Source organism: Haemorhous mexicanus, chromosome 27 (genome assembly GCF_027477595.1).
Source record: "Haemorhous mexicanus isolate bHaeMex1 chromosome 27, bHaeMex1.pri, whole genome shotgun sequence".
Lineage (NCBI taxonomy): Eukaryota > Metazoa > Chordata > Aves > Passeriformes > Fringillidae > Haemorhous > Haemorhous mexicanus.
In genome coordinates this window covers 337,368-362,034 of record NC_082367.1, presented here as the reverse complement: position 1 = coordinate 362,034, position 24,667 = coordinate 337,368, and the positions used below count along the sequence as shown (strand labels likewise).

At 45.0% G+C, this 24,667-nt stretch overlaps 1 protein-coding gene across 15 annotated transcripts in view; it reads left to right on the top strand.

Annotated features, from left to right (window-relative positions):
• Positions 1 to 756: 756 nt before the first annotated feature.
• The window catches only part of LOC132338833 (lethal(3)malignant brain tumor-like protein 3), a 43,182-nt gene continuing 19,271 nt past the window's right edge, over positions 757 to 24,667 (top strand). For 2 of the 15 annotated variants that reach the window (XM_059868732.1, XM_059868725.1), the window contains exons 1-11: positions 4,333 to 4,437; positions 11,706 to 11,814; positions 12,111 to 12,219; positions 13,539 to 13,596; positions 14,642 to 14,730; positions 15,875 to 15,979; positions 16,606 to 16,741; positions 17,234 to 17,325; positions 18,267 to 18,418; positions 19,176 to 19,252; positions 21,465 to 21,550. In XM_059868732.1, coding sequence (XP_059724715.1) covers position 4,437; positions 11,706 to 11,814; positions 12,111 to 12,219; positions 13,539 to 13,596; positions 14,642 to 14,730; positions 15,875 to 15,979; positions 16,606 to 16,741; positions 17,234 to 17,325; positions 18,267 to 18,418; positions 19,176 to 19,252; positions 21,465 to 21,550 — 1,014 coding nt within the window. In that variant the 5' untranslated portion in view covers positions 4,333 to 4,436. Of the gene's footprint in view, positions 1,150 to 2,005; positions 2,102 to 4,332; positions 4,566 to 11,705; positions 11,815 to 12,060; positions 12,220 to 13,538; positions 13,597 to 14,641; positions 14,731 to 15,874; positions 15,980 to 16,605; positions 16,742 to 17,233; positions 17,326 to 18,266; positions 18,419 to 19,175; positions 19,253 to 21,464; positions 21,551 to 24,667 lie in introns of those variants that run through there. The other 13 variants (XM_059868723.1, XM_059868729.1, XM_059868727.1 and 10 more) reach the window with 13 other exon arrangements.

Genomic DNA, 24,667 nt, shown 5'->3' with positions numbered 1-24,667 from the left:
AAGCATCTATTCCTTAAATACCTGAGGACAGACCTCCCACATACCTAAGGGAGGTATGTGGGAAACTTGTCTGAGGTGGAGGTTGTGTAGTAAGAAGAGGGAAAGCCAAAAATCCTTCATGTGAGAGCACCTGGAGCAATGGTGGTTCCTGGGTGTGCAGTGCAGGGTTTGGACACACCACCCATTGCAGGAGCACCTGTGCCTTACTGCCCACAGCAGGGATAGACCTTGGTATGGGCTCATCCTCCCCAGCCACCACATGTGTGGGTTGGAGTGTTGGAGCAGGAATTTCCAGGGAATGGACATTCTGAGACATCTTAAGTGCTGATAATTATAGTGAAGCATTGGGAGTGCCCCCAGAACAGTGACTCTATGGGCAGGGCCAGGCACACGCCTCAGCTGGGTGCTGCCGCATCATTTAATGTTCATTTCTGTCTCACAAACGTCAGTGAGTCTCACGCATTAATTTTGCATTAAAGTGTAGGGTTTGCATCAAAACCTCCAACTCATATGGCTCCCTGGTGTGGGCACTTTGCCTTTCTCAGCCTGGAGTTGCTGCAGTCTTGATCTCCCGAAACTGCAGAGATCTGCCTGGCAGCAAGTGTGAAACCGGGGCAATGGTAATAATACAAAATATTAACAATAATAATTATATTGCATAGCCAGAGAGGAAGATTAGTGGAATGTCTATTGCAATAATTCCACAATATTCCCAAGTAACATTTCTGTGTGAATAATTCTATACGAAGAGAGGACTCAGCTTTAGGCTGGAAGTACCTACCCAAAATGCACTGAAAAACAGCCCCAAATCTGATGTAGGGTTGGGGTAACTGTCTTATGGGGCTCCTTGGAAGTGAGAGCTCTGAGGAGGGAAGGCAGGAATGCATGCGGTGGGCACCGGGCAGGTTCTGGCAAAACAATCAGTAGAGCAGTGAGATAAAAGGTCATGAAGCTCCAAACTAGGGATCTCTCAACAAAACTTACAATTCAAATCAAATTAAGAGTTAAAAGAAATATGGATGGTTCAATTACTTGCAAATTTTTTTGGCTCCAACAGCCCTGCAAACCTGGACCCACTGAACGCTTCAACACTGGCAGCAAGCATCTGCAGGATTTGTGTTTTAGCTGGAACTTGCTGGCACAGATGAGGTAAGAAACGTATTTGTTTTCTGACTAAATTTAAAGATTCTAAAGGGTATTTTATGTGCCTCTCTCAAGAGATGAAGAATATTGTGATATGTATTTCAAATGAGTCATTGCAAATCTCATTTTTTATTTTCCTGAAATCCCATTCCATTTAAGCTGTCACAGCTTGGGGCCTGCTCGTGCTCCTGGCGGAAACCCCCAACGCGTCATTTAAAAATCCTACCCCTACCTCTTTTATTGTTCCAAAATTAAAATACAAAGGAAAATAACAGTCCCAGATGAGAAGGCAAACAAGTTTAACAAATGCAGAGAAGACGGGGCAATATCCTCTGTTACTCGTGGGGTGGGGGAAGGCAGCGGGACACCGTGGTCACGATTTGCTCGATGCCGGCGGCAATGGCGATTTACAGCTCCCGTCCCAAACCTCCCCTGCCCAAATCCCGTGTCAGCCATGAACGTGCCCCAACGCCCATGGCTGTGCCCAGGCTTCATCCGGCCGGCTGAGGGAGCGGGGCTGTGCCACTCACACCCATATGCCCCGTCCAAGTGCCAGCTCTGTCCCAGTTCATGCCTATCCCAATGCCAGTCCTGTCCCAGTGCCAGCCCTATCCCAGTTCACTCCCACCCCACGCTTCCATGTCCCAGTACCAGCCCATACCAGTGCCATCCCTACCCCAGTGCATCGCCATCCCACTGCCAGCTCAGTCCTAGGTCCTCCCCGTACCCAGTGCCCCCTATCCCAGTACCACACACCCAATTCCCCACATCCCAATACACCACTACCCCATATCGAGTACCGCCCCGCTCTCGGTCCCCATTCTCAGCCAGAGCCACCTCCCCCGGGCCGGGGCCGCGCATGCGCTCGGGGGCCCGCGGGGCTCGCAGCGCTGCCTGGGCTCCATCGTGAGGCCCCGGAGCGGCGGCGGCGGTGGGGCCGGGCCGGGCCAGGCCGGCGGTAAGTGAAGGAGGGAGGGAGGGGGTCGGGGCCGGGGCTGGGGCCGGGTGGGGGCTTCGCCATCTTGGAGGGGTAGGGGTCCGGGAGCGCAAATGGCGCCGCCGGGCCAGGGCTGCCGGTGCCCCGCGGGGCCGAAAGTGCGTTTAAACACCCAAAAGAGGCAAAAGCACCGTAAACCCGCCGATGGACGCCAGCAGAACGCGGGCCTAAGTTATTTGCACGGTCATAAAGTATTTACAGTTTCTGAGATGGTGGTTGCCCAATTCTGACCCAAGAAGTTGAGGAGAAAATCGGGGTTATCCCGCCTGGGAGCTGCTCCGGCGAAACTCCTCGGGACTGTGACAACTCAAAAATATTAGCAAACACATAAATCCAGTGCAGTAGAAACAGTTCTTGGAGACCTCCCGAAAACCAGAAAGATTTAAGTTTGAAAACCGATTTTACATGACGGAAAAAAACAAAAAACCATCAAACTTTCTGGCAGCAAATTCAGAGCGCAGAACTAATGGAATGGGGATTTTGGGAGGGGAAGTCCGCGCTGAATAAATAGAGGGATAAATATAATAATTCAAAAGTATCGATCGGCTGCGGGTAGGGGTCGGTGTGGGACAGTCTGAGTGATGTTTGGTGTCAGGAAAAGGGGATTAGGGCAGTTTTATGGGCTCCTGCTGCTGCAAGGAATCGGATTAGATTTATACTATGAAAAAAATTAATTTATTCAATTACTGCCCAGATAAGTTTTTAAAAATAGCCTGTAACTGGGATTAAGGGATAAAGAGTTCTGATATTTTGTGCCAAATTGTAAGAGACCTTTTAGGTCTATGTTTTGTTGCATAGTAGAACAGAAGTCAAAAGGAGGGAAAACAGACTTGGCGCTTCAAACTTTCCTTCCCTACACAGCGATTAAGAGCAGTCTGATGTGGTCTAATCAGCGTTTTACTTCCTCAGTTTATGATCTACAATCTACTTAGGTTATACATTTTTGAGGATGGGAACAGTCTTTTCCTGAGTGAGTATTCCTGCTTGGCCATGGGAGATCTGTAATAATGATTAATAGGAGTCCCCAGGGTAGTCTGCTGGATTGCAGTTTTACAAAGTAATTACAGATGCAATTAAAACAGAGGATGTTTTTGGCCTCTGTGCACTGGTTTTGCCCTCAAATTGATTGCACCTTATTTTGCAAGTAATCCCATTAAAGCTGAACGTGTGTGAAATGAATTGTAATTCCCGGTGAGTGCTGGGGTGGAATCAGAGCCCAGTTTGAGCTGCTGAGGAGAGCTGGGTACAATTGCTGGGCCGATTGTGCAGGGCCAGCTCCGTTTGTTTTGGCCAGAGGTGATTTATTCTGTCTTCAGGGTTTCATTGCCGTAATGAGCAAGTTGCAGGAGGGTGAGTGGGTACACAGCTAAATGTACTCTTGCAGACCATTGCTGCCCCACTGGCTCCTCAGGACCCAGGGTGTGTTTTCCTTGCATCAGCCATGCTGTTTGTCAGCAATTTTATCTCCATTTCTTTATTTACTGAAATTTTCAGTCTTCACACTGATTTTTAAAAGTAACATAGTGAATTTATTTGAAGCAGTGTCTGCAGTCTTGCTTTAAATGTGCTTAAAATTGTGTTGGTTTATCTGCAGGAGAAGGCCTGGCTAGCCTCTATCTCACTTCTGTCTTCATGCAAAGTGTTTAGTGCAGATACCTCTGGAAATGCCAGTATATTCCATTGGTGTTGAGGGGGAAGCTTCAGTGTAACCCCTTTATCCTTTGCCATTAGTGCTGGTAGTTTTTGGGAGATGACATGTGCTGCAAGCCTGACACTGGGACATGGAATCAGGTCCTCTCAGGATGACGATGGAGATCATAAAATCATGGAATAACCTGAGTTGGAAGGGACCCACAGGGATCATCGAGTCCAAGTCCTGGCACAGGACACCCCAGCAATCCCACTGTGAGTGTTGTCAGACAATAATGTGTGGAGTGTCCATGTGCTAGTCCATGCCTCTCCTCTGGGAAGGAAAGTGTTCTGGAGGCCTAAATCCCATTCTCAGAATTGCACAGTTTGAATATCAAGGAAGTGTAGATAAACTGGATCAAAACCAGATTGACCCACAGCAGTGGGCATTTACAGCCTCTCTGTGAAATAACAAAGTGATTCATGAGTTGCAGTGTTGGTTCTTCTTCCCCACACACTGTTCTCTCTGTCCCATATTTTCTGTAATTTTTAATCTATTTCAGCTTTTCCTCAAGCCCTCCAATTGTGCTGCATGGGCACAAGAGCGGGAAGAAGGAGACACAGTGGGATGAAAAATCAGATTGGAGACTTGGGGGAAAAATGACCAAGTGAGTCCTTGTTAAGGAAGCCTGGCAGCTGCACACTCCTGCACGTGGAATCAATTAGCAACCAAAGCCAACAGAGATCTGACCAAGCCCTCTTTCTTCTAATTAGCATCACTCACTGTGTTCCGCAGGTGAGGTTTGAGGGCAGAGGTGTGCTTTGCTGAATTAGGCAGTTTATTTTCCAGAGAATGGTTCAATTTACTGGTAAAATACTTTATCCCCAAGGAATGGGTGTTTTATTGCTGGGTTTAGCATATTTTGGCTCATCTCCTGTTTGTTTGGTTTTGGTTTTTAAATTTCTGATTGAATCCAGCAAACTGATGGGATAAATGCATGGTAGAGCTAAGCAAACAGGTAGAGGTTGTATTCATGAATCACACAGGATTTGTTTTGACAACCCTATTTATGCTGTAGCTTTTTAACTTTTTGAAAGGCTGAGAGAATTGGGATTTTTCAGCCTGAAGAAGAGAAAGCTTCAAGGTGACCTAATTGCAGCTTTCCAGTGCCTAAAGGGAACGAACCTACAAGAAAGCTGGAGAGAGACTATTTACAAGGGCCTGGAGCAACAGGGGAAGCAGGAATGGCTTCACACTGACAGAGGCAGGTTTAGATCAGATATTAGGAAGGGATTCTTCTCTGTGAGGGTAGAGAGGCCCTGGCACAAGTTACCCAGGATAGCCGTGGCTGCCCCTGGATCCCTGGAAGTGTCCCAGGTCAGGTTGGACAGGGCTTGGAGCCGCCTGGGATAGTGGAAGGTGTCCCTGCCCAAGGCAGGGGTTGAGACTGGATGAGATTTAAGGACCCTTCCGATCCCAAACCATTCTAGGATTCTGTGATTCTACTTTGGGTCACTCCTGCAGAGCATGAAGGTTTTTAAGGTGTGTAATTCCTGTGTGGCTCCAGGTGTTGTTCAGAAGTGTGTTTAAGTGTTGCAGTGATTACGGGTGATTCCCAGGGACTGGGATTAGCAGCTCTGGAGGAGTCATTCCTGGGGCTCCCAGCTGAGCCCTGTGGAGGTTTGTGTGGGGCTCAGGCAGTGGCCAGGTGCCCTCCCCAGAGCCACTGCTCTTCCCAAGGAGGACAAGGTGAGAATTGGGGAAAGCAGCTCAGTACCAAAGGCTCTTAGTGAAAGCCGTGAAGCTGGAAGTGCATTCTGTTTCTGCTCCTGTCTTTCCATAAAGGAGCAGAAAGTGTTAACTCTGTGGACATGGAATAAGGTTTTGTGCCCTATTTTGTGTCCCTCCCAGCCTATTTGGAATAGGTCAGAATGCTGTCCAGCATGGCACCAAGTGCCTATGAGGACAGGAGAGAGGAATTGCTGCCACACGACTGTCACGGTGTCACCCAGAACTACAAAGAGAGGCAGCAAGGTGGGTGTACTGGCAAAGGGGAACAGTCACACTCGACAGGGCAGCACTGTCCGGTGTGTGATGAGTGTGCTCTGTGGGAACGCTGAAATGCCAGCTGGCATTGGCAGGGGAGGGGCACACATTCAGCAGCCACAGCCTGTGCCCATGCTTTTCTTCTGACTGCTGAAATAGATAAGTGAGTATGTTTTTGACACAGCTGTGTCAGCAAATCGAGCAGCTCAACGACTCCAACAGTGCTTTGGGCTTCGTTCTAGGATGAGCTGCTGGTTTAGAGTAACAATTTCACAATTTTGCTGTCTGATGCTATGAGCTGATTGAGGTCACATTGCCATGGTGCTGTTTATTTGTTTCCCAGTGCAGTAGCATACCGTAATCCATATGTTATCGTGTGCTTAGGGGAAACTTGAAAGGGCTCTGTTGTACAAATGAACTGGACAAACTCCTGAAAACCCAAGTACTTCATCTTGTGATCCTGTGACAGAACCTAGACAAAAAGTGTTTGCTTCTCCTCCATACCAGCCAAAGAATTCCTCTCCCTTCCTAGGCCCTTTTCCCACTCTAATCTTTCAGAGTAATATTTTCCTTGATTTGTAGTTAAAATGTTTCACTCTTTATGGGAAACAAAAATTAGTAGGAAGTGCAGTGGGGGAGCTCAGAATTCCTCAATTCTGAGTTTTGTCTTTTTTCCCTTCACTGACATAGACAGTCTCTTCACGCCACTAAATGCTTGCCGGTGGCTCCTGGCACTTTCTCTTGAGGCGTTGGTACAGTTCCATTGCAGGCTCTGAAGGTTCATTTCAGTTCCTAACTGATGAGGTTCCTGGAGATGAGGCTGGGGTTTTATTTGGTAATAGTATTAGATCAGCCTTGCAAAATACTGCTTGCCTGAGGTGAGTAACAGGTTTTGACAGGTGAGTAAAGCATCATCTGTCATCGTCACAACCAAGTACAGGCGAGGTGTCTGTGTCTGAGCTCCTGAGTGTTCTGAGCAGTTCTGAGTTTAGTTGTGCTGCAAGGAGTCATGATGGGGTTTGTGTGTTTCTGTTTAAAGTGCAGCTCTGTTCCTCACTGATGGCACAGGAGAGGCTGTTAGATGTCACATGTCAGGTGTCAGACACCGCTGCAGAGCTCCCAGGAGATGGGAACTCTCAGAGCCGGTTCACACTGAGTGAGAGGAATAACCTTGCTCAGCTCCTGCCCTGTTTCAGGGCAGAAAGGTGATTTGTAAATCAGTTATTCTCAGAACAGCACAGTATCAGATGGTTCCTTCGATGCCAGGTGCTTCTTGAATTGGATTTTGCCTCCTGGTCCATGGAAGCTTAGCCAGAAGTGCTGCAGACTTCATGTTAATACTTGATTTACAATGTTTGGGTTTATTGCACCATTGCATTCCTCACCAGAGACAGACACTGAAGTCTTCATGTTATTGGAAATGATCCTGCAGCACCTGGAATGGGATTTCTGTTGAAATAGTTATTTTCCCCTCAAGTCTGATGGTGTTTATAGAAGTAGAGTGAACCCCCATCCATCCATTTAGCCTTCACAGAGTGAAATTTTACTCTTTTTTCTTCCTGGTTTTTTTTTTTTTTTGGTTTTTTGGTTTTTTTTTTTTTTTTTTTTTTGGGGGGGGGGGGTGGAAGGGGGGAGTTAATTTTTCATCTCCTAATGAAGGTAAGATGGATGTTAAAAGCCAAAGCTTGTTTTCTACAGTAACAGTGAGGTGGTTTTCCAAGCCTCCACTGGTTCAGGGGCAGAAATAAGATCAAAACCTGAGTGTTTCTGACCTCTTCCTGTTCATTCCCTGTCTAAAGATAAAGCACAGAGGTCTGGGTGGAAGCATATTTATTAGGCTTCATTATCTCTGTCAGCCTGGCAATCATTTATCATTTCATAAATCTGAATCTGCAACTTGGAACTGAATGACTCATCTTGGTTTTGCCATATCTTCTTTTGCCTTAAGGTTTCTGAGACTTAAAATGCTAAAGATGAATAGAAATCACAAACTGGGACAAATGATGAATGTTTGGGCCTGACTATCATTCTTCAAAATGTTTCATGTTAATTTCTGCTTTTTTTTTAATTGCCCCATTTGCTTCCTTTTATTGGATTGTCTTGATTTTATTGCAGATTTTACTGATAAGGGAGCATAATAAGAAAAGCGATTTCTTTATTATATTTTTCTGTGGGTTCTACTGGATTTATAAAATGCAGAGATGAGAAAGACCAATTATTTTATCAGGCCTTCTCTGGTTAAATTCCAGATTATTTTCTACATTGTGATTTTTGACAGTTTTCCTGGCCCAGTTTGAAGTAAATTCTCCAAGTTAATTACTTCTGTCCAAGTAACTTCCAAACTCCTTCTCCCAGAGGGAGCTTTGTAAATAATCTTGGTGCTTTAGCTTCTTTGTTTTTAAAGTCTGAACACAAAGAATAAAATCTAAAAAGGGATGGGCTTGCCCTTGTTGAAACTGGCAACCAAACATTTGCTACAAACAAATGTTTACAGATGTACAAGGCTACATCAAATATTAATGTATTCAATACCACCCAACACAAGGCTCATCGAGTCCAATTCCTGCCTCTCCCTGCAGCTGTGTGGATGTGGATGTGTTCTGTGATCCTGAACATGGACATGGCCGCAGATGTTCCACACCTGCAGTTCCCATAAACCAATGGAAGCTGGGGAACTCCTACAGAGGTTATCCCAGATATATTTCTTATTGCCATTTGCAAACATCTGTCCTGCTTTTGGCCCAATTAAAATAATCATAAAGAGTTGTGGTGGAGCTGGAATTGGAGCTGCAGGAATGCTGAAGTGTCCTGTGTTGCCCTGCATCAGGCCTATGGGTCTGCCTTTGGTTGAATTATGCTCACACTGAACCTATAGGTAGAAAGTTGAGCACCTGAAGACTTCAGGTCAAGAATGGAATTCAGGGGCAAACAGGGCTCTCATGAATCAGAACCAAGGTCTGATGGTCACAAACCTGGGGTTCTGTGTTAGGGGAGGGGGAGTGGCTGTTGACATTTGCAAATAAAGGTATTCAGCTGCTCTGTTCCTTTGTGCTGAAAACAAATACACAGAATTGCCTTCAAGGCTGCAAATTCTGAGTCTTGGGGAGGAAAAGATCAATTTTAAGTGAAATAAATTTGAGCTGAAGAAACTTGAGAGTTCTGAAAAATCAGGTTGTTGTTACCACATCAGGCATTCAGAATCGGGTCCCTGACATCGACCCGTGTTCATAATCTTCCTTTTCTTCCTCCTCCTCCCTTTGAGCAGTGGGGAAGGGCTGTGAAGGAACTTAAACTATGAGGAGACAATTCTGCCAGCAGATGTGGATAAACCTTCATCTTGTGGAGTTCTGAGATCAGCGGTCTACACTCCCATAAAACATGGAATTGGTCCATTGACTCCTTTGGGTTATTTTGCAGTGGTGTAACTTCTGTAACTTCTGTGTTCAATCCAAGTCATTACACTTCTGCTCCTTACCCAGTAGTAACATTCCATTGCAGAAACAGCTTCACTTTTATTGATTCCTCCTAATAGCAGAGAATCAACAAAGCACCACATTATTTCTTACACTGAAAGACACCAAATAATAATGTGTTGTTTTATATTAGATGATAAAGTGTAAGAGCCCTCAGTACCTTGGTTAGTGGGTCTGGTTGGAATGTTCAGCTGGAACACAACAACTGGCTGCCCAGAGAGCTGCTTTGTCCTTAAGATGCCAAATATATATATTTTTTTCCTGTTTAATCCTTTTTCCTCCTCTTTCTTCCTGGTTTATTCCAGTTCTTGCATGCACAAAATGCATTTTTCCTTAATACCATTCAAGAACATCTCTGGAAGGACAGATTATTTCTGGAGGGTTTGTGTGGATTTCATATTAGCAAACCTGCTCTACTGAGCTCTGTTGAGTAAAGAAAGATTTGGTTCTGTTGGTAAATTCTGCATTTCCATGACTTAGGAATGAGGGATGGAGTTGTGGGACGAAACTGGATGTTCCCCCCATGATCAGCCAGGCCTCACCCTCAGATCAGAGACTGTTAGTAAAGATGGTCGTTGTTTTTCTAATACAAATTTATGTGTTCTGGGATTGGGGTTGGGGCTTCCCCAGCTCACCTGGCCACAGGTGCACTGTGAGATTTTGGCAGGAGGGAGCCCCAGCCTCTGTCTGCACTGGTTTGGGCAGAACCAGAACTGTTCATTCGTGTGCAGGGGCGTCATTGCGCTGGAGACCTCTGCTCCTGCAGTGCCACGGGCACCTTTCCAGCTCCTGGGCACAGGAACTCTATCTGGAACAGCAGTGGAGCTTGGAGCTCTCCTTTCACTGTCCTTCTGCCATGGCACTGAGCTGTCCCATCAGCCTCAGCCCGTGAAATCTGCACCAGGATGCTGCTGCTCCTGGAGTGTTTGAGGGAGCTGAACTGGAAGGAATCCTGCAGGAAGCTGAGTCCACTTGGAATTATCATTTCTTCAGAATGGGACATTTCACTTTGTGTTGAAATGAAATGATGCTCTGTCTCCTTGGAGCTACACAGAAGGATGTGAGCCTTTCAGAAGCAAGTCCAGCATCTTTGAAGCTTTAAGAAATACAAGCTTTAGATAAAGAGAGGGAAGAACGTTTGGGATGAAGCTTTGATAGGGTACTGGAAGCAGGATCCTGAGGCCAGGAAGCACACAGGAGTAGAAGACAGAGGGGGCTTCTCCACTCAACAAAGGAGCTCTGTTTCAGAGTGAAGAAAATGCTTTCAGACTGAAGTTTCAGTGAAGTGCAGGTGGCTGAGAAAAGATCTCAGACTAATGAAATGCTTGGAATAGAAGCTTTGGAGCAGAGCTTGCAAATGCAACCACCTTTGACTTGCCTCTTTCTTTCTGGAGTTCAGTAGCTCCATAATGCATACAGTAAAGAAGATCAAGAAATGGGTAATCTTTGCAGCTATTTGCTTATCAAAAAGGTGGTTTTTTAGTTTAGTTTTTTTATGCTTGGTTGCATTTGCATGTCAGGAGTAATAAAAGATGCATAGTGACACTATTTAACATGCTAATAATTTTGTCTGGACCACTGAAGTGTTCCTGCATGACCTGTGTTTTAAGCTCCAAGGATGAATCTCTGAAGTCTGCCATGTATCATGCCTTTTCCAAAGCTGCCATGTGTGTGTGTCTGGATGGGTCTTCTAGTTCTGCAGCTGGATTTCCTGTGATGTCCTTAGCAGGACAGGCTGAGTGTGTGCAGGGCTGTACTGGAGCAGGGATGAGTGTCAAACCCCTCCCTCCTTCCCAGCTCTCCCTCCTCTCCTTAGTGGCGCAGGGAGATGGGAATGGGGGTTATGGTCAGTTCATCACAAAGTTGTTTCTGTTGCTGCTCAGGGAGAGGAGTCAGTCCTTCCCTGCTTCAGCAGGGAATTCCTCTCGTGGGAGACAGTTTTTCAGGAACTTCTCTAAGTGAGTCCATCCCATGGGCAACAGTTCTCCACAAACTGCTGCAGCGTGGGTCATTCTTCCCCAGGGTCGGCCCTTCAGGCTGTTCAGCATCACTTTGTAAATCACCAGTTTCCTTTGATTAAATCACTCACTGTTTCAGCAGAGAGCTCCCTCACAGATAATATCAAGGAGTCATTAACGTTTGAAAAGACCTTTAAGATCATCAGGTCAACCAAGATGTGCCTGAGAGTACTATTGGAGACCAGTTCTCCAAAATTAAAATATTACCAATAAAAGGGGGTTTTCTCTGCTGAGATGGTGTGGCAGCACAGAGGTGATACAGGTGATAGTTACTTCCTTCACAATGGGATACTGAGTGTCAGTTAATGAAAGTTTGTGAAGGATTTTGGCAGAACTCATTGTCTGAAAGGTGTTTTAATGTTTTAATTTTATAGTTGTCTTTTTCTTCACTTCTGCAGTGCCAAGACAAGCTGTGCCCTGCTCTGATTCCCAAACCTGTGAGCAAATGGATTGCTTTGAGAATGGAAAGATTTGTACTCAGACAGGCTCCCAGCAGCACAGGGAGAGGTACGTAAATCCCGGATTTTTCCCATTTTTTGTTTGAAAACATTTAAAGGGAGTGTGGTGTTGGTGTGAGTAGAATGAACCTGTCAGACCAAGTGTTCTATATCCAGGAAATCCTGCAGACACCTTTAATTTCTTCAGGTCCTCAGGCCTCCTCATTTCAAGAGGTTCAGAGACACTGGAAACAGTGCAGGAATAATGTTTTAATTTTATAATGGTTTTAATTTTGGATTTTTAATGATATCAAAGACATTCCAGATGATTGCAGAAATGGGAAATAATGGAAATCTTACTACCAGCAGTGGCTGTCAGGTGGCTGAGGCTGGCAGACCTGTCAGACGTCTCCGGAGGAAGAGAAGATTGCCTCTGGATTCGGAGGATGAGGAGGAAAATGCCTATGAGGATGAGGTAAATGAGGCTGGATGTACTTCCTTTAAGGAGAGCTGTGGAAAGCAGGGGCAGTTGTCTCAGAGTTCCTTGTGCAATGCCAGCTGGGCTGAGGGAGCTTGTTCTGTACCCAGGAATGGTCTGAGTCTGATCCTGATTTACATCAGTGATGGGAATATCTGTTCTGAGGAGTCGCAGGGGTGAATGAATAGCTCAGGTGAAGTGAAAGTCAGGAGTTCACAGTAATAACATCACATGTCTCCAGAATAACTACACTCAAATACTATTGTGTGATATTGAAGATCAGTGTCAAACCACAGGGTTTGTTTGGGTTTTATTACATACTTGAATGTACTCTCACTGCACCACCAGAAATCTGTATTAATCATGCATAAACAGCAGTACCTCAGTCCTGATCTGATCTTTCATTCAGTTTCCTGCAGCCCCTAACTCCCTCCTGGTGCTCTGTGCTCTGCTTCTGCCCATCAGTGCCTCTCTGAGCTATTTTATGTTTATTCACATAAGGGTTCTGTATGGCAGAACAGGGGCAATAAAGCTGCAGCCTCTGCTGTCATGAGCAGTTTAACTCATCGTCTTTCTGAGCTTTTCTCTGGGATGTGGATGAGGTGTTTTAAGGGGTGGATGTTTTCAGAAGTCCTTGCAGTCTCTCTCTTCCCTCTTCTCCTTGTTCTCATTAGAAACTGTCCCCCTGTCCCTTCTGGGGAGTGTTTGGCAGGCAGCTTTGTATGGCACACTTTGGCTGGTTTTGGTTTGCTCTGAGAAATAACAGCCTGGGAGGAATCAAGCCCGAGTTTGCAAACACACAGAAGAAACGGGAATGAGGGTTGGGCATGGAGTGTGACACAGAGAGAACACATTGTCTGGGGTGCTCATCTATGACAGGAGTTACTTGAAGCTTCTGCTTCCTTCAGGGCTTCATAAATGCCTTTTTTCCCCCCTGTATTGGTTCCCTGGCATAGACGGATGTAAGAAAGGGAAAGGAAAAAGGAGTGTTCCAGTAAGGCTGCTGATGTGAGCAGCAAATCCTGCATTGCAGAAAGCAAATCCTCTGTATTGTAATGTTTGGTCCTGTGCTGCTCTTGAAGATTTAAATGAACTTCAGTAGCATATATTAAATAACTCTAAAGCACTTTGGGATACCAAGATCAGCGTTATAACATTCGCACCTGATGTTCTTTCAGGGTTGTTAAAGAGACAGCAATACTGGCTAGTAGTTCTTTCAGTTACCTGTTATATCCGTGTTGTACCTGCATTGTGAGATGATCAGAGGGAAGGAAAAACTATCTTGCTAAACTTCTTTTTAACATATCTGTGTCTAGGAGAAGAATAAATCAAATAATATGAAAAGCCGCAGAAACACTAAACCAATAAAACAAGGTGAGCTAAGCTCATAGTCTCTTCTCTTTAATGTTTATAGATTTTTTTTTTTAGTAGCTATTATAAAATGAATAATAACAAACAGAAAAATAAAGGACAGGAGAGCTCATTTCACATTCAGTACAGCTTATTAGGTCCATAACCCTCTTACCTGCTTCAGAGGTGTATTAGCTGGAATATCCTGGATTTGTCTGCATAATGGACATAGGGTAAGGATCTGGAAGGAGACAGCTTCATCCAGAGCTCACTGAAGATAATAAGAATCTTTTTTTCATTGACTTTGGAGAGCTTCAGCCGCAGCCTAGAGTGCTAAGTAAAAGATACGTTGTAAACAACATGATTGATTGTAGACTCTGAGTTAAATGTATTATATACCTTAAATCAGTCATTATTTAACTGGGGGGGAGAGTTTTAATATACATTTAGAATGTAATTTTCTGTGTGTATGACTGTGGTTCTACCAGAATGAATCCAAGTTGTTTCCATCATCTGGGAGCTGCCTCTCTAGTAGATGCATTGTGTTATTAGGACATTATAAATATATGTGTGTATATAAAAAAATATTGTGAAGTTAACAAAAAAAATCACTTGGTTTTTAATTCATTTTATTTTAGGTTTATATTAGCTACAATTGTGTGTCTCTCTGTGCTGCCTATTAGTTTGTATTTAACCCCTTATTCCTCTGTGAAATGTGAGGAGGAGGAATTAATTCCCACAATTTTAAGTTATTCTGTCTTGTTCAGACTTTTCCTTGGCACGTTTTCATGGGCAGCTTGCCAGCAGTCCAGGTGCCACAGTCCATTTGACCTGTGATACAATAAATTTTAATTTCTTGAGGAATGAGCAGAGTTTTCCTATTGCTGGAATTTCCAAAAGCAAGCAAAAGCAAAGAAGGAAAGCAAAACCTCTCCTCAGAAGTTGAGTAACACTGCCTCTTCTGGGGTGCCACAGCAAACATGGGAGGAGAAGGAGAAGAGAGGAGGAGAAGCTGAGCAGGAGACATCAGAGAGAAGCGTTCATTTTCTTGTTGTTTTTGATTAATTAGTGCCTCCTGGAAAGAAGAAGGTATGGAACTGGTCTTCCTACTTGGAAGAGGAACAGATGCCAGCTGCTCCCCAAAAGTTGTTCAGAGAGGTTGGCAGCTTTTTTCGCTCTCTTGCTGTTTTTCTCAGGCAACATCATGGGATTACTGGTAGTCACAGGATTACCAGCTCGGTGGAGGTGGGACTGGAGACCACCCTTAAACTAGCAGTTGTATTTCTGAGTTGTTTTGGTACAAGTAGGCCAGGGAAGCAGGCATTTGCCCTGGGCATCTCATCCCAAACCAGGGTGTAAAAGATGCTGGTTGAAAATCACTAATAAGCAGCAGCTGTTTGGATCTACTCTCCTCTGGACCAGTGGGCTGTTAGGCAGCTTCCAAGGGTGGCTGGAGAGGGACAGTCTGCTGTCTGTCACGTCTTGGGGGATTGAACAGAGCCCTCCCACCCTGTCCCTGTGCTGGTCAGGCAATGGTGTGGGCATGCTGGGGAGTGCCAGGAGGGAGGGTGGGCTTGTGTCAGTCACATGGCAGTGCCAGAGGCTGAGTTCAGCCTTGGTGAAGCTGCTTCTGCACCCCAGTTACATGTGCAGCTCCCAGTGAGCTCTTCAGAGCCCAGGGCTGTTGGTCCTTCCAGAGTGAGCTTAAAAGGAACGTCCAGTGTCCAGTCCTGCACTGGGTCATTTGCAATCCCAATACAGGGTGCTTTTAAACTTTTACTGTATTTCAACTGTTTCACTTGGATTAAGACTGCAGATAAATGAAAAACACAAATGTTTTCTGGAAGAACTGTAAAACTGAGCTGCAGATCAAGCCTGCCTTGTCCCTTTCACCATTTGAAGTTGACAAGTTACCTTTTGGTGAGAGTCTAGACTGACACAAAGTGATTGTAGCTTTCCCAGCTCTGTAGTTCTGCATTGAGAGGGGATTTTTTTGTGTTTGAGGAGAGCTCATTTCTGCATCTGCTCAAAGATGTGTTTGTAGCTAATTGCAACAGTGCAGTGATTTTGAGAGATTAATTAGAATAATGAGTAAATGTGAAATAAGGTGACGGTGCCGTTACTGATCCCTGAGCCTGCACCTGTCTGTTGGAGCCACAGTCACTTGGGGTGGGATTTTCTTCTCTGAGTGGAGCATTTGAAGCCTGAAATATAAAAATTGAAGCCTTAAGTATGTTATGACTGCTCTGCAATAGATTTTGTCTTTAGGAATTAAAAACAAATGTTTCTGTCCCCCTCACAGTATCAGTCATTCCCACAAGGCCGAAATGGATTTAAAGTTGGAATGAAATTGGAAGGGGTGGATCCTGAACACCCCTCTCGATTCTGTGTTCTCACAGTTGCTGAGGTAGTTGCTTTTCTTGTCTTTGATTCCAAAAGTCCCATGTACATCTAGAATAATTTCTTTTTTCAATAAAAAGTAGAAACATAAGAGTAATAGTACTTTAGATAGTTAATTAATGGTGACACTGAAGGAAAGGTGTTATGTACTTAAGGATTTTTGCCTGAAATCCGACTGGCAGATTTTTGCACTTGTAACTAAGAATAGCAAACCTATTAATTGCCTGTAGTGAACAAGTATGAAAAAGAACAATGCCATGAGGCCCTAAGACTTAGTAAATATAAACAAGTCAGAATGCTTTTATGCAAGTTCAGTTATGTGAAATCTGGGTTGATTTGGTATAGACATTTAAGTTCTGGGGCTGCTTTTGTACCCCAGGAATGTGTTCATGGCATGGAGCAGGGACTCAGGGAGGTTCTACTGACCAGCTCTATTTCCAGCTGTTTGAAGTGGGGAAAGAGGAGCACGGAAACTGGGAGAGCAAATAAGTTAAAATACAACTAGAGTTTCTGAGAAATAAATGAAATCCTAAGTTACTTTCTCTGTAAGTGCAAATATGAGGGAGCGTTTTATTAGTGATTATTTTTCTCCTTTGTGATCCTTGGTGGTAATCAGAGCTTCTCTCACTGTAGGTCCAGGGGTACAGGATGCGACTGCACTTCGATGGTTACCCAGAGTGCTATGACTTCTGGGCTAATGCTGATTCCTCAGACATCCACCCTGTGGGCTGGTGTGAAAAAACAAGCCATAAGCTGCTCCCTCCTAAAGGTATGGCAGAAAATAGAGCGGTGTACAAGAAACCATAAATTCTACTAAGATGTCCTGGCTCTGCATATTTCATTTTTAGTGTGATTTCATTGTGGCATTCGATCTGAGGGGCAAAAGGGAAGAGGTTTAGCTAACACAGTGACTCAGAAAAGAGCAAAATATCTTCTCTGTGATATTCCTAAAGACTGACATTGTTAGTTACAGCAGAAACTCTGGGTTGAATTTCTTGCTGTGCTTCAGAACACACTTATTTTCTGCATTCAGTTCTTTTCTGCATTCAATTTCCTAGAAACATTTGAAGGTTGGGATTAATGATTGGACATTATGGTGAAAAAGAGAGAGCTGGTTTAGCTGAAAAGCACAGCCACCAGAGATCATAGCAGGGTAGTTTTCATGCAAAGTTCATATTCTTTCCAGGTAATTTCCATTTCTGAAAAACCCATCAGAATGTACCAGGGCTATGTAAAACAATCTTTTTTTCTCTCTTCCTAGGTTTCAAGGAGGGAGAATTTAATTGGACTTCCTATCTGAAGAACTGCAAAGCTCAAGCAGCTCCAAAAAGCCTTTTTAAGACCCTCAGCAGTGTAAGTGGTGATATGGAATAGAAGTGGTTTCAGTAGGTCTGGTGCTAAGTGAATTTTAACCAGAACATTTATGTGGTTTTAATATGCTTATGTCAGAGGTACAACCATGGTACAATCAGATGCAAACTACTTCCTGCTGTGTTTTATTTTTAAGAAGGAAAATTATTACAATTTCTCTTCCTTTCCCCAGTCACTGACTTTCCAGAGAAAGAATTTGTATTTCCCTTCCTCCTTAATACTGGAGGAAAAGACTTACTGAAGCATTTATTAAATATATTACAACCATCTGTTTTACTGTGCCTCTGCAGTCAAGGTATTTGTGTCACTTTCATGTAATTTAATAATTTCCAAAATAATTTCTGGATTCCAGCAGCATGCTCATGTGTGCTGTGGGATTCATTATGGGGCTTTGGATCTTGAGCTTTTGTCATCCTTAACCACTGGTGCTCTCTCAGTGGCTGTTAACCTCAGTTCCGGTGAAATCCTCCATCCCATTCCATGTTACTGGGATGGCATGAAGCCCACGAGCTGGTGGATTGGAGGCTGCACATGGACAGTCACTGACTCCAGTAGGATCAGGGCCCAGCTCTGCCCTCTTCCCACTCAGTCACTTGGTCTCCTTGACGACTCTCCTGATTATTCCACCAGTAAAACAGGATATGCAATACCCATTATCCTCAGCAAATCGCTGCAGGGTGTCTCAGCCTGGGAGGCTGCAGTGGTCAGTGTACCTGGAAATGCTGGTTTTTGAGCCACATTAGGTCTTTTTTAGTAATAGTCATTGCCAGAACTCATGGAAAATCTTGTCTGCAAACCTCTTGATAGTCACTGTAGGGTGTTTTGTTCTGTGGGTTTTGGGGTCAAAGGAGTTTATAACGGGGATTTCAATGGCTTGATCAAGAATGTGGCTGATTTCTCTTTCCTGGTGTCCTGTTCCTCAGCCTGTCACACCTTCTGGGTTTCGTCTGGGAATGAAACTGGAGGCAGTGGACAAGAAGAACCCGTCCCTGGTTTGTGTCGCCACCATCACAGACATGGTGGAAAATCGGCTGCTGATCCATTTCGATAACTGGGATGAGAGCTACGACTACTGGTAAGACTCTGTTTCTGATACATGTCTGAAGGTAGACTGGCTTTGTTTTAAATGCAGGCCCTAAAGTTGGGAGCTTTTATCAATTTTCAGGCATCTGAATAATTACTTGGGGTTTTCACAAAGAGCCAGTTGCCCGGTAGTTCCCTTCCTTGTTTGAGTGCTGGGCAGCTCCATGCAGAACCAGTGGGGGCTGCCTGAGCTGTCTGGGAGGCACTGGAGGTAAGAAAACTTGTGGTGCCTGAAGGGGCTCCAGGAGAGCTTCCCTATGGTCTTTGGACAAGGGGACAGGACGAGGGCAATGGCTTCCCACTGCTAGAGGGCAGGGATGGATGGGATATTGGGAAGGAATTGTTCCCTGGGAGGTTGGACAGGCCCTGGCACAGGGTGCCCAGAGCAGCTGGGGCTTCCCCTGGATCCCTGGCAGTGCCCAAGGCCAGGCTGGACAGGGCTTGGAGCAGCCTGGGATAGTGGGAAGTGTCCCTGCCATGGCAGGGGTAGAACAGGATGGGCTTTAAGGTCCCTTCCAACCAAACCATTTCAAGATTTACTTTGTATTTCCCTTTTTTTTGGGGCAGCTTGAATGCCTTGAAAACCCAGTGTTACGCATTCTGACAAGGCACTGCTTGTCTTCTACACCGTGATCACACCCACTGAAAGCATCTGCTCACCCAGCAAAGGCCTATCACACAGCATTTGAAATCCTGCCTTTCTTTTTGCTTTCCATCTGACTGGTGCCAGCTTTCCCTCTTTGGTACAGGTGTGAAACAAGCAGCCCATATATCCATCCTGTCGGCTACTGCCAAGAAACTGGAACCCCACTGACAGCACCACCTGGTAGGTTGCAAGTGAGACTTACTTTCTGCCTCAGCCAGAAAATCTGCAAACTATATCTTCCACATAATTACATATTTGCAAGTTCCAGGTTCGCTTCAGAACTCTTTACTGCCTGAGCAATATTGTTGTTCCTACTTTTTGCCACTGCAATTTATGTTGTTTCATAGTTCATCTAAGAAATCTGTCTCGGTTTGAAAAGACAGGTGTCTGCTAAGGAGGGCAGGAGACTCTCTTGAAATGAAAAATGTAAACCACCCCCCTCCAAATTATTGTAATTTTGAAATTAAAGGACTCTCAGGCAAAGACAATAACAGTTATTTATTAGGAAAAAATAAAAATTAAAAGAAAATATAAAATAAAAATGCATTAATACAAAACAAACAGAGTGAGAGCAGGCCCTGGCACGCTGTGGCTCAGGGTGGTGACACAGTCCCATCCCAGGGGTCTCAGCCCTCCTGCAGTGCCAGCTGTGGTTCTGCTGGAGCAGGGATCCTGCACAAGGGGGGAGTTTTCCTCTGCAGCTCCAGGGCTGCTGGAGATGGGCCTGCTCTCCCTCTGGGAATGCAGGGCAGGAGAAAGCTGCTCCTCTGGGAATGCAGTGGGCAAAGGCTGCTGTGCTGTTCCAGGTCAGATTGGATCCAGGGAGGAATGCTTGGCTCCTCCCCTGGGCGGAGCATCTCCCCATGGGATGCTGGAATTTGATCAGCCCTGCAGGGACACTCAGTGGCCATGGACAGAAGAGATCTCCTGGAGGGAGGATTGGCTGTGGGAGAGATAAAGAAAACTGCCCCATGGACAGCAGAGAGCTGCCCAGCTCTGACAGGTGGGGATAGAACACACGCCCAGCCACACCTTGTAAGCTAGGACAAAATGGAACAGGGTTTGGTAATTTATATTTGAATTTGATTTTAGAAGGGAGAAAGTGAGAAGGATTTCCAGCATTTCCTTCAAGGTGAGCTGGGAGAAAAAGGGATCTGTACAATGACTTCCTAGATGGAATTTCTGGAAATCACAGAATACTCTGGGTTGGAAGAACCCACAAGAGTCATTGAGTCCAACCCTTAAATGAATGGCCCATACAGGGATTGAACTATGATCTTGGCATTGTTAGCACCATGCTCTAATGATTTCCTAGATGGAATTTTTGGGAATGAAGGAGTAGCTGAATCCACATCTCTTTCTGCTGTACTGGAATTTGGTAAATGAAGAGAATGTTGGTAAATGAAGAGAGGACGGAACATACAGCGAAACCAGTGTTATTTTCAGGCCTTGGAAGTGCTCATTCAGCTTAAGAATAGCAAACATAAAAAAAATAAAAGCCTGACATTTATCAGACTGACAGCCCTGCAGCAAGAATTCCTGTAATTGCTGTGTTCCAGGTTCAGTGGAGCAGGAAGCACTGCCCGATCCCTCTGCATGGGGGGAATTCGCCTCAGTGTCTTCACTGTAGATGTAGAAGGGGTTATGAACATTCCCTCTCAGCAGCACCACATCTGTCCCTGCTCCTGGAAGGTTTAGCAGGGCTGGGCTCTACAGCTCTCTGCTCATATCAGGATTTCCTGTGCCCCCACAAAACCTGCAGCTAGTTCTGGTCTCTCTGCTAAAGGACTTAAATGCAGTAGTTTGCAGGCTGTGTTCTGCATTTAGTCACTGCACACTCCTGCCAAAAAGAACCTGTCCTGGGGGTAAACATTACCGCAATAGGAAAAATGTGATACAGTTTCTTATATGTAATTGCCAGGGAGAGACATGGCACTGTTGTTAGAGCAGCATACCTGTGGAGCCTTTTCTCTCCAGGCTGCTGGGTTTACACAGCCTGGGTGAACGGGCAGTGGGAGAGGAGAAGGTTCTACAGTCTTACAGGTGCTCACACATAGAGTAGTTAATAAAACAGGAAATTAACTTAGTAATGCCATTGCACATCACAGAATCATCTGACTAGCTCACAACTCACTACTGCAGTTTTCTTTAGAGGATAAGAATGGATTAAACTGTGCAGAAGTGAACTCGCCAGGGTTTGAACTCAGTGTAAAACTGGGGGACTGGCAGAGCTGCTCTGGGTGCTGAAGGTGGTGGGTAGGAGCAAACAGGCCACTTTGCAGGACCATGCATTGTAAGTGATCATTATAGTGTCACAGAGCTGCCTTTTAGCTGTTTGTAACAGTAAATGTGGGGGTTTTCTTACAGAAATGTTTATTCTCTGTTTTTTCAGGACACAGGGATTCCAAAGCCTTCTCATGGGAGAGGTACTTGGAAGAAACTAATTCCCAGGCAGCTCCTGCAAGAGCCTTTAAACTGGTAGGTGAATGTCTTTGATTGCTCTTGCTCAGGTGCTGTTATCCACCCTTTTTTGCTGGAGGCTTTATTTGAGCATAGTTCACCTTGCCTGTCCGAGGAAGGTGAAACTGTGGTTTACTTTGAATTTAAGATCATCTCAATGCTGCTAAAACAAAAACACACAGCAAAATACAAGATTTTTTTGTTTTTTTAATACTATGGAAGGCTGGCTTGAAAAGGATTTTTGACTAAGTATCTTCAGTGGCTCCATTAGCAGATTTGAGGGCATAGCCTTCAGTCCACAGTGGCTTCCAGAAGTATGTAGGAAGTACCTGATAGAGGGCACAGAGAGGAGAAAGAGTGCAGTTATCTGGAGTCCCCTCTTCATGAAGTTTTACAAACTTTCTAAAATTCACCTTGCAGTTGTGCAAATCTGTACTTTCCTGGCTGGTGAGGCTGGAATTAGGTAGATAAGTTCATATCAAGGATTTTTGTGTGCTGATACAGATCATAGTCCTTCTGGGGAGGAGCCAGCTGTGCCCTCCACAGAAGTAAGTGTATTAACAGATGAAAGAGCATCTCAGCCAAACCCCTAAGACCATCTTGCAGACTCAGTGTGAAGGTGCTTCTCTCAGCCTTAACAGTGAGCTTTTGTTTCTTTCATTGCAGTTCAGTGTGTTTATCTGGAGTCTCACTGTGAGCAGAAACAACTGAAAGCCTCTAAAATGACTGTACTTTTAATTTGATTTTTTCCCTTCCACGCCGTTGGCTCACCTTGCTAAACTTTGCAATATGTTTAAAAACTCTTCTTTGCCATTGTGACACTTGTCTTGGTTCCTTTTTCTGAAGTGGGAGTTGGAGGTTAATACCTGCTGCCCTCCTGTGTATTTTTGTGGAAAGGTCTTTGGGACTGAGGAGGAAAAGCAATCAGGGAGGCCTCAGATAAGAGAGGCAAAACTTCAGCCGGACAGGTTTGATAATTGCTAGATTTCAGCAGGTGTCCACATGAGGTTGGTGCAGGCTGCAGAGTGGTGTTTGGGAGCTGGAAGAAGTTTTTGCCTCTTCAGAGAACTGTAGGGCTTTAACTGGAGTTATCTGCAGCACACCCAAAACATCCCTGAGGTTTCCCATAGCTGGGAAGCACCTTGGAGCCAGGGGCAGGATGAGGAGTGGAGCCTGTCAGTGGGACACAGTTGTTGCCCCCAAGGGTGGACTAAGCTTTTAAAACTCCCAGCCTAAGTCCTCTGTAAGAGCTGCCATTGTGGCTTCTTCCCTCATATTTTCAGGGTCTAAAGTGTGGTGAGAGATGTCATCTGAACATAAGAGGGCTTTGCTCCAGGATAGGGAGCCTGGTCAGTACTGCGAACTCCCTTTTTTGGATTCTTCCAAAGTGAAGTGTCTTCCCAAGCGGCATGCAGCTGCCTTGTCTGCCTTCTTTCCTGTTTTCCAGACATTTCTGCAGCCATTGTTCTGCTCCTTCAGATATCAGGTTTTGAGAGAAGAGTAGAAAGACCACTTCTGGCCCTCATGAAACTCCAGAGTGCAAATTAGCATCTAAAGCTGTGTTTCAAAAATGAGACAAAAAAGAAAAAGTATTTGATATATCAGCAGTTACTAGGACTCTTTCAAGATCAAACCTCGTTATTTTTTCTGGCTTGGTTGGATTGAAGTTCAAATAAATGGCAAAGCTATTGATTTTTTTAAAAATAATTATTATTATTCCAGCTAGCAATTACAGGAAATCAGTACATAAAAATGCGGGTTGAGAGCCAGAACAGGCATTTCTCACTGAATTAGCTTTTAACAATTTTAAAGAGCTGTCTTATGTAGTCTGGAGGCACGGGTCATCAGCACAAATAGCAGGTCTTGGGTCTGGATTTCTGCCCTCTCCACCCAAAAACTCAGGTGACAGCTCCAATGTAAGCATTGTTATTTCAGCCCATCTTCTTGGGCTGGCAGTTCCAAAACATTCATAAGCTATTGCCAAAAGGGCAGCAACCCTTCAGCAAGGCTTAAGCAAAGAGCCTGGCTCCTCTTCTGGGCAGGATTTGGACCTTGAGCACTCAGCTCCTTCTTCAGGGAGGACAGACAAGGTTGGCTGGTTCAATAAGATGCTCTTGAAAATAAAAGCAGTTTAGATTGTCTGTTTTGTGGTGTGTCCAGTGTCTGACAGCCCATTGATAGATGTCTGTGTCCTGGTGAAATGGCCAAAGAGGAACTTCAGGTGTGGAGTTAAACCCCTTAGCTCAGGAGTGCATCTCATTCCTGCCCCCAGCAATAACGAGGGTAAGGAAGACTGGGAGGGAAGAGAGATTTTAGTCATTTAATTAACCTGGTCATGTTCAAATAGACAATTTATCATTTCTTGCTAAAACCCTCGCCTCTGTGTGCAGAAGTGAAGAGGGACATGTTTTGAATGAGCATTCATAACCCCCTGCTGAGGTCAGAGGAGGAATTTGCAGTCAGATAAATGGAAAAATTGGTAAAAGCTGTTGGTTGCTTAGAGGTTACATAGGGTGCTGCAAGGGGCACACATCAGGTCAAAGGACATTAAGGAGTTTTCCTAAAGTCTTCAGGGTTTGAGGAAAAGGGTGAGTGAACCTCTTCAGGGGAGGCTCCGGGGCCAGAGCTGCTGTGAGCCCCAGCACAGCAGCTCCTAGCAGTTGTTCATGAGCAGCACAGGTGTTGTCATAAGGAGTAATCTGTGCAATGAGGATAACTGATAGCCAGGTGCTGTAGCTGATGCCAGGGAGGATGTAGGGTAGTGAAGAGAGGCTTCACCCAGTGGTTTGTTCAGATGTGAAAAGTGGAGAACTGGCCACTGTCCTTACTGGTGTGACATCACAGAATAGTCATGTTGGAAGAGAGGCTGGAGATCATCCATTCCACCCCCCTGCCAAGACAGAGTCACCTGGAGCAGGTGACACAGGTGGGTTTGGAATGTCACCTGAGAGGGAGACTCCACCCCCTCCCTGGCCAGCTGTTCCAGTGCTCTGCTAGCCTCCATTAAAAGTTCTTCCTCATGTTGAGGTTTCAGTGTTTTATTTCAGGGCCATTGCTCCTTTTCCTGTCACTGGGCCCTGGTGGAGAGTTTGACACCATCCTCTGACACTTGCTCTGGAGATATTCCTATGGACT